The 12,716-nt window shown below is 38.7% G+C and overlaps 2 protein-coding genes across 3 annotated transcripts in view; one reads left to right on the forward strand and one right to left on the reverse strand.

The window, feature by feature from the left end:
- On the reverse strand, window positions 1–11,860 carry LOC143733375 (mitochondrial carnitine/acylcarnitine carrier protein-like). Of its 2 annotated transcripts, none has more exons than XM_077225084.1 (9): window positions 11,606–11,860; window positions 10,915–10,989; window positions 8,137–8,264; window positions 7,830–7,920; window positions 5,877–5,994; window positions 4,969–5,041; window positions 4,787–4,896; window positions 2,257–2,372; window positions 1–417 (listed from the first exon to the last, which is right to left on the reverse strand). In XM_077225084.1, the coding sequence occupies exons 1-9, from the start codon at window positions 11,708–11,710 to the stop codon at window positions 355–357; spliced, it is 879 nt and encodes a 292-aa protein (XP_077081199.1). In that variant the 5' UTR covers window positions 11,711–11,860; the 3' UTR covers window positions 1–354. The 2 variants fall into 2 exon arrangements, with proteins under 2 accessions (XP_077081199.1, XP_077081198.1); XM_077225083.1 differs by having other exon boundaries at window positions 2,257–2,378.
- A 465-nt stretch (window positions 11,861–12,325) lies between these two features.
- LOC143733400 (non-structural maintenance of chromosomes element 3 homolog) overlaps window positions 12,326–12,716 on the forward strand; it is an 11,295-nt gene continuing 10,904 nt past the window's right edge. The window contains exon 1 of the mRNA XM_077225105.1: window positions 12,326–12,425. The gene's annotated coding sequence lies outside the window, so the exon portion shown is untranslated. The remainder of the gene's footprint in view (window positions 12,426–12,716) is intronic.

The raw sequence follows: 12,716 nt of genomic DNA on the forward strand, positions 1-12,716 counted from the left end.
TGACATTACCTGATTTTAATGCAAAAAACAATTTTTAAACATCCAGTCAATTCAAACACTGTCAGTTGTAAACTAAACAGTATTGTTATTATTAAATAGCAAATAATTAACAAAAGATAACATTCATGATAGATACATGCATTGAAGTAATAGGCATGACATACTAAGAGAGCATAAATGTAAGACTTGACTGTAAAGGCACAACATCTGTCATCTGTTCAAAATTAAATGGCAAGGAAAAGATAAACCAATATGAAATTTTCTCTCTGCCCCTTAAAGGCTGTCAGAAAAAAATGCTACATAAACAATGCATTTAAATAATTAAAATAACCCTCGTCCGTTGTCATTGTGAAGTCACCAGTCTGGAGCAATGTAGTTCAGGCACTTTAGTGCAACCTCAAAACCTAGAAAACAAGCCTAAAAACAGGGTAAACACACAGAGCATAACACTATTAAAAGCAGAACAAGTCAAAACATATCAACACTCATTTTTGCATTCTGTGTCCTGGAATAACAACAGTAAAATTGAAAATGTATCACTGACCCCTCACAAAATGCAGAGTTGTGAGAAAATGTTTGTGAACAATTGGAATGGTCAGGATTTCTGCCAATGTGATCATCTGACCTCTATTATGCTATTTTAAAGGTTTCCTACAATAGGTTTATGTACATCCGATGTCTAAATACACTTTAATTTCCTCATAATTCCTAGTTTTCCCGTGAGGTCAAGCCAACCTGCAGGGCTAAACAAGGCTTTCCTCCACTGCCCGCCAGTCACTTTTACCATGTTTGTACTAATGTAGTAAGAAAGTAATATGAAAAGGCCAAATTCAATATACACCTGACTCCCGGACGAAGGCTTGTATGCCGAAACACGTCGGAGTGTTTTAATAGTGTTGATTATGACCAAGCCATAGAAATAAAGGCTTTTTAACATTTTTTTTTATGTTCCTGTTGATTTCTACATGTTTTTTCCTATCCAAAGAGCACCTCAAACTTATTCACTTGAGTCCAGGAAGTACTTCTCTACAGACATTTGTTTATATCAATATACACCTTATTGATTTAATATGTACAGGCAACCAGATGAACCTGTAAATTAAACATTTAAAAACAATTATAAAGAAAAAGCTTAACCATTTGGCACATTGTGTTCATATTCTGGGCTCCTCTGCTCGCCTGTCGTCAATAATCTTTTAATCTCAATGATTTAGTACATTAAAGGGGTCACCGGATGACCATTTTCCACAAGTTGGTATGGTATGATTCTTTAGGGTGTTCGTGTAAAGTTTGTAATATACTTTGGTTAAAATTCCTCAAATCTTGTGTAAAACAACACCTTTTTGCCTCCTCAAAAACAGCTCTGTTCACAGTGACCCGTTTCGATGTCTCTTTAAATGATAATGAGCCACTGCCCCCTTCCATGGGGGGTGTCGAATGGCTGAGGGCAGAAATATGCTAATACGGGAAATATGCTAATACGGAAAATATGCTAATACGGGAAATACTGTATGCTGGCATCATAGTGCTCAGAAAATCCAAACCGCCTGATTATTGAGAGTGTTTAGACTTTTTGAGGATTAAAAAAAAAATAAGTGTATGGATTTTTTTCATTGTATGGTGGTTGTGTCCACACACTGCAAAGACACAGTTATATGAAAACACCATATAAAAGTGAATTCTGCATCCGGTGACCCTTTAAAGGCAGTTTAAGCACTGGAACGTCCCGCTGTTTTAAGTGATTGACATAGTGAAGCAGGTTCTGTATGTAGACCAAAGCTTGAATTTTATAGACAATTTTTTCTTCTTCTTTTGAGGTGAAAAATGAACAGGCCTGTGCTGCAGTTCTGTGGATGTTTTGCCCTGCAAGTCTCCACGCCAGTCACATGACTAAAACTGATGAATATGCATTGCAGCATCACCTCTCTTCTTGCCTGAAACGAGTCCATAAAGGATTCGGCCTCTAAACTCCTCCTTTCTGAGGCCCTGGTTGGTCACATGGCCCAGTCTGTTGTAATTGGTCTACAGTAAAAGCAGCCTGTTCCTCTCTTCTGATGTCAAATTAAGGGGACAAATATTTTGTTATGCCATTTTTTTTATGGCACAAGACTTTGTTATTGTTTTTATTTCCACTGAGACCAACTGAGATCTATTTATTCAGAAATCCATAAAATTCTAAAAGGCTCACCAACCATTTTCTACAACTCCAAATGAAGTGCTGATATTGTAAAATGTGTTGCATGAGTGTTTTCTCACCGCATTAGCTGGAAATGCTCGTAACATGACTGCGCTTAAGCCTTTGTAGAGAGCGCGGGCTCCTTCGTCCCGTAACAGTGTTCTCAACACGTCTCTCAAACCCTGGTAACGGCCGTCTGTGGCTGTGGGACAGGGATCACAGAACATTGTCCACATTTAAAGCTCTAATTCATACTTTGCAGTCACGTGACTACCATGGATACCTGGCGGGCAACAAACGCTGACAAAATGGCAAATTTCCAATACTAGCCTACAATCAATTATATTTTGTTTCCATAGCACATTAACAAAATGTTTAATGACACTAATGACACTAAAAACAATAAAATTACTAAATATTAATATCACTAAAATGACGAAACGATCCCGAGCTCTATATCATTTTAGTGATATTATTAATATTTAGAAATTGTATTGTTTTTAGTGTTATTAGTGTCATTAAACGTTTTGTTAATGTGCAATGGAAACAAAATATCAGTCTTTAGTTCACGAACAGCACAACTCTGCCATCTGTGAAAATCAAAAGCAGCTTCAAAAACTTGTTTAAAAATAAATATTCTTCAAATTTTTTACTGTCATTAATGTAGGTCCACAAGAGAAATATTAAGCCAGTAAATTAATATAGTCGCTATACCGTTATATCTATCGTTGTCTCTGAGAGAACGCGGCGTTAATGCAGCGACAGATGCTGAAAGCTCAGTCCGTTTCTACTTCCACTTTCGGGGAATGAGGGCGTTTACATGCACGGTCTTAACCCGATAATGCTGAATAATAGTGCATCCAATCCTACAACTATCTGGCATGTCGTTTACACCTCAAAACACCAACTTTTGAATATTAAAACTGGCGACGTCCTGGCAAGATCCTTGATTAGTTTACTGGGTTTCGTTGCTAGAGAACGACGTTCTTGCCCGCCAGCCAGCACTTGTGACGTCACGTGCAAAGTATGAATATTGGCACCCTTGTTAATTATGAGCAAACTTTTCTCCTAAACGTAAAATAAAAGTTATATTGATGTTGCAATTGGTTAACAATTAACTAAATTCCATTACTGAGCAATTCTAAAAAAAAAAAAAAAAATTCAAAACCGTATTCTTGCTAATATATAAGAGTAACATCATTTATTATTATGCATTTATCCCATGTCTGTAAATATAGAAAGTATACACTCACTGCCTCTTTACTATGTACAGTACACATGTTCAACTGCTGGTTAACACTCATCAGCCAATCACGTGGCAGCAACTCAATGCTTTAGGCATGTAGAGATGATGGAGACGATCTGCTGAAGCTCAAACTGAGCATCAGAATCAGGAGGAAGATTTCAGTGACTTTGAACGTGGCATGTTTGTTGTATTTCAGAAACTGCTGATCTACTGGGATTTTCACACACACCATCTCTAGGTTTACAGAGAATGGTCTGAAGAAGAGTAAATCTCCAGTGATCTGCAGGAGAAAACGCCCTGTTGAGGTCAGAGGTCAGACTGGTTCCAGTGCATAGAAAGACAACAGTAACTGTTGTTAGTTAAACAAAGGTAGTAAAGCCTGTGTTTAAGCTATTAAGGAAATGCACTTTTACTTTATATAGATAAATGTTAATTGAAAAGCAGCCTACTTCATCGTAATATGTTCCCATATCTTCACGCTTAACACTGAGAATTATAATAATTGTAATGTGACGATTAGGTGAGGATATCTAAATCAGAGGGTGCGGTGGATGATTTGTTTTAACCGTAGATTCGGTTGACGTTAGAGCTGATCTGCATATCTCTGACTGACAGCTGATTCAGTTTCGTCATGACTCACGACCTGATCCACTGCTGGTGCATGGCAATCTTTCTCCTCAATATTGCTTTACTTCACTTTATTCACACACAGTCAAACCAAAATTTATTCAGACGCCTTCGACATTTCTCACATTATCACAGTTTATTGGTTAGAGTTTAGAAAATGGTAATAAATATGAGCAGAACTCAAGAGTTATCAGATCAGTTGATATTTGACTGGTTTTGTCCGTCCTTCTGTTAGACTCTCACACATGAATTATGTTGAATATCTGTCAGCTGTTAAATTTAACTACACAATTAGATAATACCAGTTTAGCCCAACCAGTTACCAAGCAATGCTTCATGTTGTTCAGTCTGTGGTGTAATCAAAGGAAAAAAACATGATCAGGTCAAAGTGTCTGAATAATATTTGGTCCCAAATTTGAATACATTTTACTGGTAGTCACTGTATGAAGAATTATACGTCACAGTTTACTTTATTTTGCTATCCTTACTTACATAAATGAACTATAGTGTCCTGCACACACTAGAAATAAAATATCTGATGTCCGAGAAATTTTTGGTTTGACTGTATTTGCCCTTGAAGGAATCTCAAATTACAGTACTTCCATATTGTGGTGCTTTGATTATGTTATACTGAATACTTTTTTATGAAGTAATTTGTAACTGTAACAGAATACATTTTTAAAGTAACCCTCCCAACTGTGACAATGACATATTCAGAAGAAATGTTTGTGGTGTACCGGTTTGATAGTTTGACTTAAGCACATCTGCAGGCAGAGCGATCAGCCAGTTTACCATGCCAGCGATCCCTCCCGCCAGAAGAACTCTGGAAGTGCTGAGATGATGAACACTGGGGAAATCACTGAATATTACCTCTAAATCTTGATATTATTTATAGCCAGGACAACAAATTGACTCTTACCTCTCCCCATCAGGGGTCAGATAGTGCTTTAAGTAGTCATATGTTAGAAAGTATATACCATTCGATGGCACATCTAAATAAATCAGAAAGAAAAATATGTTAGTGTTTATCACAATCATCTTCATAGAATGTATAGCTGTGGTCAGATTAACGATTCCCTTACAAAAATAAACTATCAGTATATGTTTATTTGTGGTACAGACATGATTTGTTTCTGCCTTAAATTATTACATTGTTTCTAACTTAAATTATTATATTGTGTTTAAATTAATACATTGTTAGCTAACTGTGATTTGTATATGTACATTTCTGAAAAACATAACTTAGACAGTCTCCGGTAATAACAGATCACTCTAAAGTGTAATGTGGACTCATGCATTTTCTTTAAAGCCGCTTTGAAACGACTGTGTATTGTGAAAAGCTCTATACAAATAAATGTGAATTGAATATAGTTGCAGTACAAACGAAAAACGTAGTTGTAAACCAGTTGTGTACTCAAAGTTTACTACTGTTAAGTATACTTGGAAAAGAAGAGGGCCAATTTAGTCCCAATTAGTATTCAAATAGTACACTTACAAGTTTACAACTAGTACCTTGATATTAGTATACTTACTAAATTAAAATGAAATTGAAGTATACTTCATTTCTTTTTGTAAGGGTTGCTATTCTGATAAAATACACAATATAGTAACGGCTATGGCATGACAAACTGGTTCGCCAAGACAATGTGTGTGTCACTGTGCAGCATCCACAAAGGACACCTGTTGTTTACAGGTCAGGGACTAAATGATGTCATCTGAAGAACACACACATACAGTGCAGTACAGTATACACACACACACACACACACACACACACACACACACACACACACACACACACACACACACACACACACACACACACACCTCTGATTAGAGTAAGAACAGTGCCCTTGTATACACTGCAAATTCCTTTTTCCTTATAAAGTCTGAGTCCACAATCCACTGGTCCAGTGTACTTCAGCTGACAGGCTGAGGACTGGGTCTAAAACACACATGCAATCGTCAAATAAATACAAAATTGTACTTAATTCTATTCTTTCTTTTGAAGTTTCAAGGGATTGATAAATGTTCCCTCTTGTGACTAGGCCCAATATGATTTTACAGACATGATGTAAATTTAACTAAATTTACTGATCACATGTTTCTATAACAGTTTTGTTTGGTTTTGAATTTTGCCCAGTTTCCTTTAGTTCCTGTTTCCCGCTCTTTTTAGTTTCCTTGGTACTCATTATTACTCCCTAGTGTGTCTCAATAGTTACTGGCAATTTCCACCAACTGCGGAACGGCGGCGGAGTCAATAGGTTTCCATTAAAGTCAATGTGTGTATTTTCACATTTGTGTATTGTGTACGCGCACCTTTGCCCACCCGCTGCTATTGGATGGAAGTCCAAGGTGGCTCACCCATCCAAACCCTGCAGGACAACTTCAGGCCTCGCTGGGAGGGTTAAGCGTCCTCTGGCCAGGCCGGCTCTGCCCTCCACACCATGGCGGTCCTCCAGGTGTTCCAGGCAAAGCTCCTCCAGTCTATGGATGAGTCTGCACCGGACCCAGGCGCATTTCGTGACCTCCTCAGCACTACGGACCTGGCCCCGTGCGCTACGAAAGCCACCGCCCAAATTTTTTGAGGAGCCATGGCCAGTTTAGAGGCGCTGGAGTGCCACTTATGTCTTAATCTGACCGTGATCAAGGATGCGGATATAACGGCCTTCCTCGACTCTCCTATTTCCACCACTGGTCTCTTTGGCCCCGCGGTGGACGGCTTTGCTGAGCTTTTATGACAGCACAGAAAGCATCGCAGGCTATGCGACACTTCTTGCCCAAGCACTCCAGCTCTGCAGCTCTGAGTCTCCAGAAGTCTATGCCGACTCAACAGCCAGCCGAACCAGCGCCTGCAGTCTCTCACCCGCCACAGCGCCCTCATCAGGCGAAACGTTTCCCGCATAAGTGTCAGGGACTATGCTGGACCCTGAGCCACCGAAGCAGTCCTGAAGATCCATACAGGAAGAGGGGAGGGTTAAGTCTCGCTACGGCGGGACCACCCTCTAAAAAGCCCAGAGTGTTCCTCCAAACACCCTGTTCAAATTCAAATTCAGTACAGATTATTGACGACAGACGAGCAGAGGAGCCCAGAATATGAACACAATGGCCCAAACCCTGCATGGATGCAGCACTTTCCCCCCTGAGACAGAAGGGAATGCGCATCCTCAACTACCTCGACGACTGGCTCGTTCTGGCCCAGTCAGAGGTGGAACTGAATTCCCACAGATCTGTGCTCCTCTGCCATTTGTAATGCCTAGGACTCAGAATCAACACAGCCAAGAGCTCACTGTTACCAGAGGACTTCCGTCCTGGGTGCAGTTAGGGCCATATGCAGGATTTTATAAATACAGACGTCCTTGCTATAGTGATCCTGCTATGGGGGTTCGTGAGCATGCCAACCACCCCCCCTCCCCCTTTTTATTTTCCTCATCTACATATGTGCATTTTAAGGTTTTTGAAGGGGAAAAAGTTGTTTGACGACTGAGTATTTATATCTTCCTTCATCAACGGTATTGGACTTCTAAGAGTGTTAAATAACTAAATTGACAGTGTTTTGGTTCTCAAAAACAGTTTTTTTCTGTTAAAATCTTGTGCTTTCTGACAGTAAAATAGTTGAAATGAAGTCAAGTGAGCTATACAGTATGTTGCTATAGTAAATTGGTTAGGCTTCATTCATAAGTTAATTTTTATTACCATAATAATGCTGTCCATACTATGGATACAGGTGTATTTATGACAGTAGTGTGTGAGTGTGAGTGTGTCAGTAATGTGCCCTGCCTGAAGTAAACACTTGATTCTCTCTCCAGGAGCCACGATCACAGTGGTGAACACTCCTGCCAGCATACCTGCCAAGCAGATCTGTGTGTACCTGACAGAGATAAAGCCATAGGAAAGAGGAGAAACAAAACTGTTCAGCTGCTGCTGTCTTCAGCTACATGAAGATAAACATACATTAGCTTTTATTAAGACTACAAATTGTACCTTCAGATACATCATGGAAATTGAGCGTGTTAAATGTGACATATTCAGCACAGACTTGACATACTTTTAAATGACAAACGTCCCGTGTCTCTGCTGTACTAACGTGATTGGTACGGTGGGGTCCCGTTGCAGAAGTTCCTTTCCCAGCCCAAAGCCAAAGAAATTCAGTGCCATCATCGGGGTGACACCAGCTAGCGGAGCACCCATCCCTTTATACAGGCCAAATACCCCCTGCAGACAGTAAAACAGGGTAAAAGAAAGAGAAGTTTATGTGAATGAATCAGCGGTTCTCAACTGTTGAGTCGCATGTCTGCTGTGATAACTTTGCAGACAGCAGGTTAGCAAAATAAGTATATGCTTTTAAATTTACTTCTCATATCCTTAGTTGTTGATGTCAAAGGTTGTGCATCCAATCAAAGTATTTTGATGGAAATTAATTTATATTTTACTTGTCATATAAAAATATGACACACTAAAGATTTATCCAAAGTTGTCATGACTTGAATAAATGTATTAATAATTACAGTTATAGAGCTTTTATAGTACAATAAACCAATTCGGTCACCACTGGATGTCAAATGTCACATTTAGGACCTCAAGCAAAAAAACCTCAAGCCACTGGACAACATTACCACACTGCGTACACTTTGGTATTAAATGTCAAGAAAAAAAAGATGCTGTTACATAATAGACTTCCTGTCAGGATCACTATAGCCAAGTCAAGTCACCTTCATTTGTAAAGCGCTTTTAACAATATGGACTGTTTCAAATCAGATTTACAGTGGTAATAGGAAATTAAAGTAACAGAGATTGTTTTAGCTTTACAGCAGCTCTAGAATAAAGTTATTGTCCAGCTAAAGTTAGTTTTGATTAATTCACTTCCGTCGCAACGATCATTAGTTATTAACTTAGGGGCCGCTAACTGAAAACCCATAGTGCGATCCGGCCACTCCTTTGCACAAAACAGTGCCTGGTGGCTTGAGAACGCAAACCATGAAATAGGTTCCAAGGTCCAACAGAATTGTTTAGCGCTTCCGCGTAGCCACGTGAACCGGAATTATCCCGACAACGTTTATCAGTACAGAGGTAAAGGGAAGGAGGCCTTCACAGGGGAGAGACTAGCTCACACTTCAGGGATGCGTTGTCGTCGTGTCCAGGCGCAGGTCCTTCATCAGATCTGGATACGGCCTGGATCCGGCGGACTGCGGTAAACCTCGGGATAAACCGAGAGACTAATATTAGCGTAGACGCCATCCTTCTTATAACGTAACAAGAACATCAGGATTTATGGGAAGTGTTCCCGGCTGACCTAATCTATGCAGCCTAACATTGAATTATAGAAGTCTATAGTGTGTTATGTGTATGCTAGGTCAAAGAGATGTGTTTTTAGTCTAGATTTGAACTGACAGACTGTGTCTGCTTCCCGGACAATGTTAGGAAGATTGTTCCAAAGTTTTGGTGCTAAATAGGAAAAGGATCTACCGCCAGCAGTCGATTTATATATTCTAGGTATTATCAACTGGCCGGAGTTTTGAGATTGCAATAGACGTGAAGGACTATAATGCGTTAAGAGCTCGCTCAAGTACTGGGGAGCTAAACCATTTAGTGCTTTGTAAGTAATCAGCAATATTTTAAAATTTATAAGATGTTTAATAGGGAGCCAATGCAGTGTTGACAGAACCGGGCTAATATGGTCGTACTTCCTGGTTCTGGTAAGAACTCTAGCGGCTGCGTTTTGAACTAGCTGTAGTTTGTTTATTAAGCGTGCAGGGCAAGCACCCAGTAGAGCATTACAATAATCTAGCCTTGATGTCATGAACGCATGAACTAGTTGTTCCGCATTTGTCAATGAGAGCATATGATGTAATTTAGATATATTTTTAAGATGGAAAAATGCGGTTTTACAGACACTAGACACGTGACTTTCAAATGAAAGATTGGTATCAAAGAGCACAACCAGATTCCTAACTGACGACGAAGACTTAACAGAGCAGCCATCAAGTGTTAGACGGTATTCTAGGTTATTACGTGTGGAAGTTTTTTGTCCAATAATTAGAATCTCTGTTTTTTCAGAATTTAGTAGTAGGAAATTACTAGTCATCCAATTTTTTATATCAGCTATGCATTCCGTTAATTTTGTGGATTGGTAAGTTTCGTCAAGGGCGTGAAGAAATATAGAGCTGAGTATCATCAGCATAACAGTGAAAACTAATGCCATGTTTCCTAATGAAATGTAATTAGTGTGTGCTCGTTGTACCACGGTGTTGGAATATGTTCTTTAATCTTCTTTAAGCACGAAGGAGCAACTGTGTCTAAAGTGCTGGACAAGTTTCTGTTGCAATATCGAGTTCTTCTAAGCTATCTGGGATGATGAGATGATGAAACTGATCAGGAATATTATTAATAAACAATCTTCAAACGCCTGCTGTGAACAAGCACTGAAAGAGAAATAAGAGCACAAACTACAACTTTCTTTAGACACAGTCTTAGAAGAAATCAATTGAAGATAAAAGACATCAAATCTCTCAGGATCTCAGCAGAGGAAAACAACTCTACAATCAGCATTACCAGCTTCACTTATTACTGACCAGATTAACTTTATTTCTGTTAGACATAAAGGTTCTTATTGAGAATTAACAGAGGTTTAGATGTTGATGAATGATTGTTTTGTTTGACGTTACCATCATGGTTATCAGCGTTACTTTAGTTGGGCTCTTGACCTTTGACTTTTGTTAAGTTACGTTTTTTCGCCTTTGTAGGTGTTAACACAAAACATTTCTGCATTGAAATTGAGGAACATCATACCTTCTAAAATATGTTCATATAGTGGGGAACTTTATGTGTGCTTTTCCAATAGCATTAGCTTACAGAAAGCTATTACCTCTTTGAAAACAGTCTTTCGGAGACAGTCATATGTTCCTCTGTAGACAACACTTCCCTGAGTTTGCAGACGGACCTGTGGAAACATGAATACACACGTGACATAACTCACAGCAATGTGAAGAAAGACACATTTATCTGGAGGGTGTCTTGAGAACAATTCGAGATAAAGCGTGGTCTAATAAAAACTGATCCAGCCCTATGTCAGTAAAAGCTGGCGTTATCTGTGTTATTCGCTCCCTCTGTGTCTTTGGATAACATATCAGTATAGTCACAAATGTGTGACAGTGTTACTTCATCTGTCCTCGAAACATGAACCACTCTAAAACTGCTGAGCAATCATTTACTGAAGGAATTGTGAAGAGAAATCAAGTAAAATGCATTCATGACTGTAAGTGTAAATATTTGGCAGCTGGATGAATTCTGTCATATAAACCAGAACTGAATTAATGTTGCACAATAATTGTTATATATCCCGATCTTCTATTTACATATTACAGTATCAGAATAGCAGTATAGCACTATATGCATTATTATGTTATGAATGGCAAATGTATCACCCCAAAGCTCCTGCTAAATCATGTTAAAGCAGATACAAATATTACTTTATAAATTACACCCGTGTCAATGTATGTCCCTCTTAATTGTGCTCTGTTATTTCATGAATCTTGTTTATCTTGGGGAAGTTTTACCTTGATAGTGTCCAGCGGGTGTCCAGCGAATAAGAGACAGAGACCACCAACCCCTCCAGCCACGAAGTTCTTCAGAGGAGAAACTCTTCTGTCGGACTCGTCCATTATCACTGCTGTACTTCAGAATATAATGTTCAAGAAACCCCCAACTACTCATTCGACTGTCTGTGGGCTTTCTTCATTGATCATCTGCTTTCAATGGACTTTACTACTATTTCCCTGAGCTTGCAGAACATCTTTCAACCGTTTACAATTGCCTCCTCTAACGGCAATTGGTACGAATTGCATGTAGAATAAATAGAATCAAATTGAGTAAATGATTGTTTTTTTGAAAATGTATCTCTTAATTTAATGCTTTATTTTTGACTCGACATAAAGTTTATTTTCCACCCAGCCAGCTGTGTGTAAATTAAAATGTACAGTCGCCACCCGTACACTATAAAAAAATAATAAAAAAATTTAAAAGCACACCTTTTAAAAAGCTTAAAAGGGCATCTTGTTGATTAATGAGATTTATGAGGAAAAAAGTCAGAATTGTGAGATAAAAGGAATTTTTTATCTTTTTTATTTTTAATCCATGGGGAAACAAGCTTCTAAATCCACACGACAAAACAGCTTACTGCAAACATAAATAAATAAATAAATAAATAAATAAATAAATAAATACATGTTGTGGAAGCCCTGGCGCTGTTGTCCAGCAGGTGGCGGCGGTGTGTCGGCAGAAGAAGAAGAAGAAGAAGAAGAAGAAGAAGAAGAAGAAGAAGAAGAAGAAGAAGAAACAAGAACCGGGAAACTGCTTTGATAAGAGCATCACTCACAGGTGAAAACTGTTTTAAACATCTTATCCTGTATTGTTATTATTATCATCATTATTATTTACGTAATTTATTCAAACATATGTAATGTTAATGGTTTATCTAATTGAATCTGTTGTTCCTGATGTTAATGTCGTAACGCGTAACGTATCGAGTTTGTAACATCCAAAATGAGAGGGAGAAACGGTAACGTTACATGGATTTATGTATTGTATTTATTTCTGTGTGTGTGTGTGTGTGTGTGTGTGTGTGTGTGTGTGTGTGTGTGTGTGTGTGTGTGTGTGTGTAATACTCAG

Source organism: Siphateles boraxobius, unplaced genomic scaffold, assembly GCF_051911475.1.
Source record: "Siphateles boraxobius isolate OS27281-9 unplaced genomic scaffold, OSU_SipBor_1 99, whole genome shotgun sequence".
In the NCBI taxonomy this organism is placed as follows: domain Eukaryota; kingdom Metazoa; phylum Chordata; class Actinopteri; order Cypriniformes; family Leuciscidae; genus Siphateles; species Siphateles boraxobius.

Bases quoted from the DNA above. Each gene is read 5' to 3' on its own strand.
- LOC143733375 (XM_077225083.1), bottom strand. From the start codon at position 11,710: ATGGACGAGTCCGACAGAAGAGTTTCTCCTCTGAAGAACTTCGTGGCT. The intron at 5,995-7,829 runs GCAGGGCACATT...TGTGTGTTTTAG, and splicing joins GAATCAAGTGTTTACTTCAG to ACCCAGTCCTCAGCCTGTCA. The intron at 2,379-4,786 runs GTACACCACAAA...CCTGTCCCACAG, and splicing joins TAAGTCAAACTATCAAACCG to CCACAGACGGCCGTTACCAG.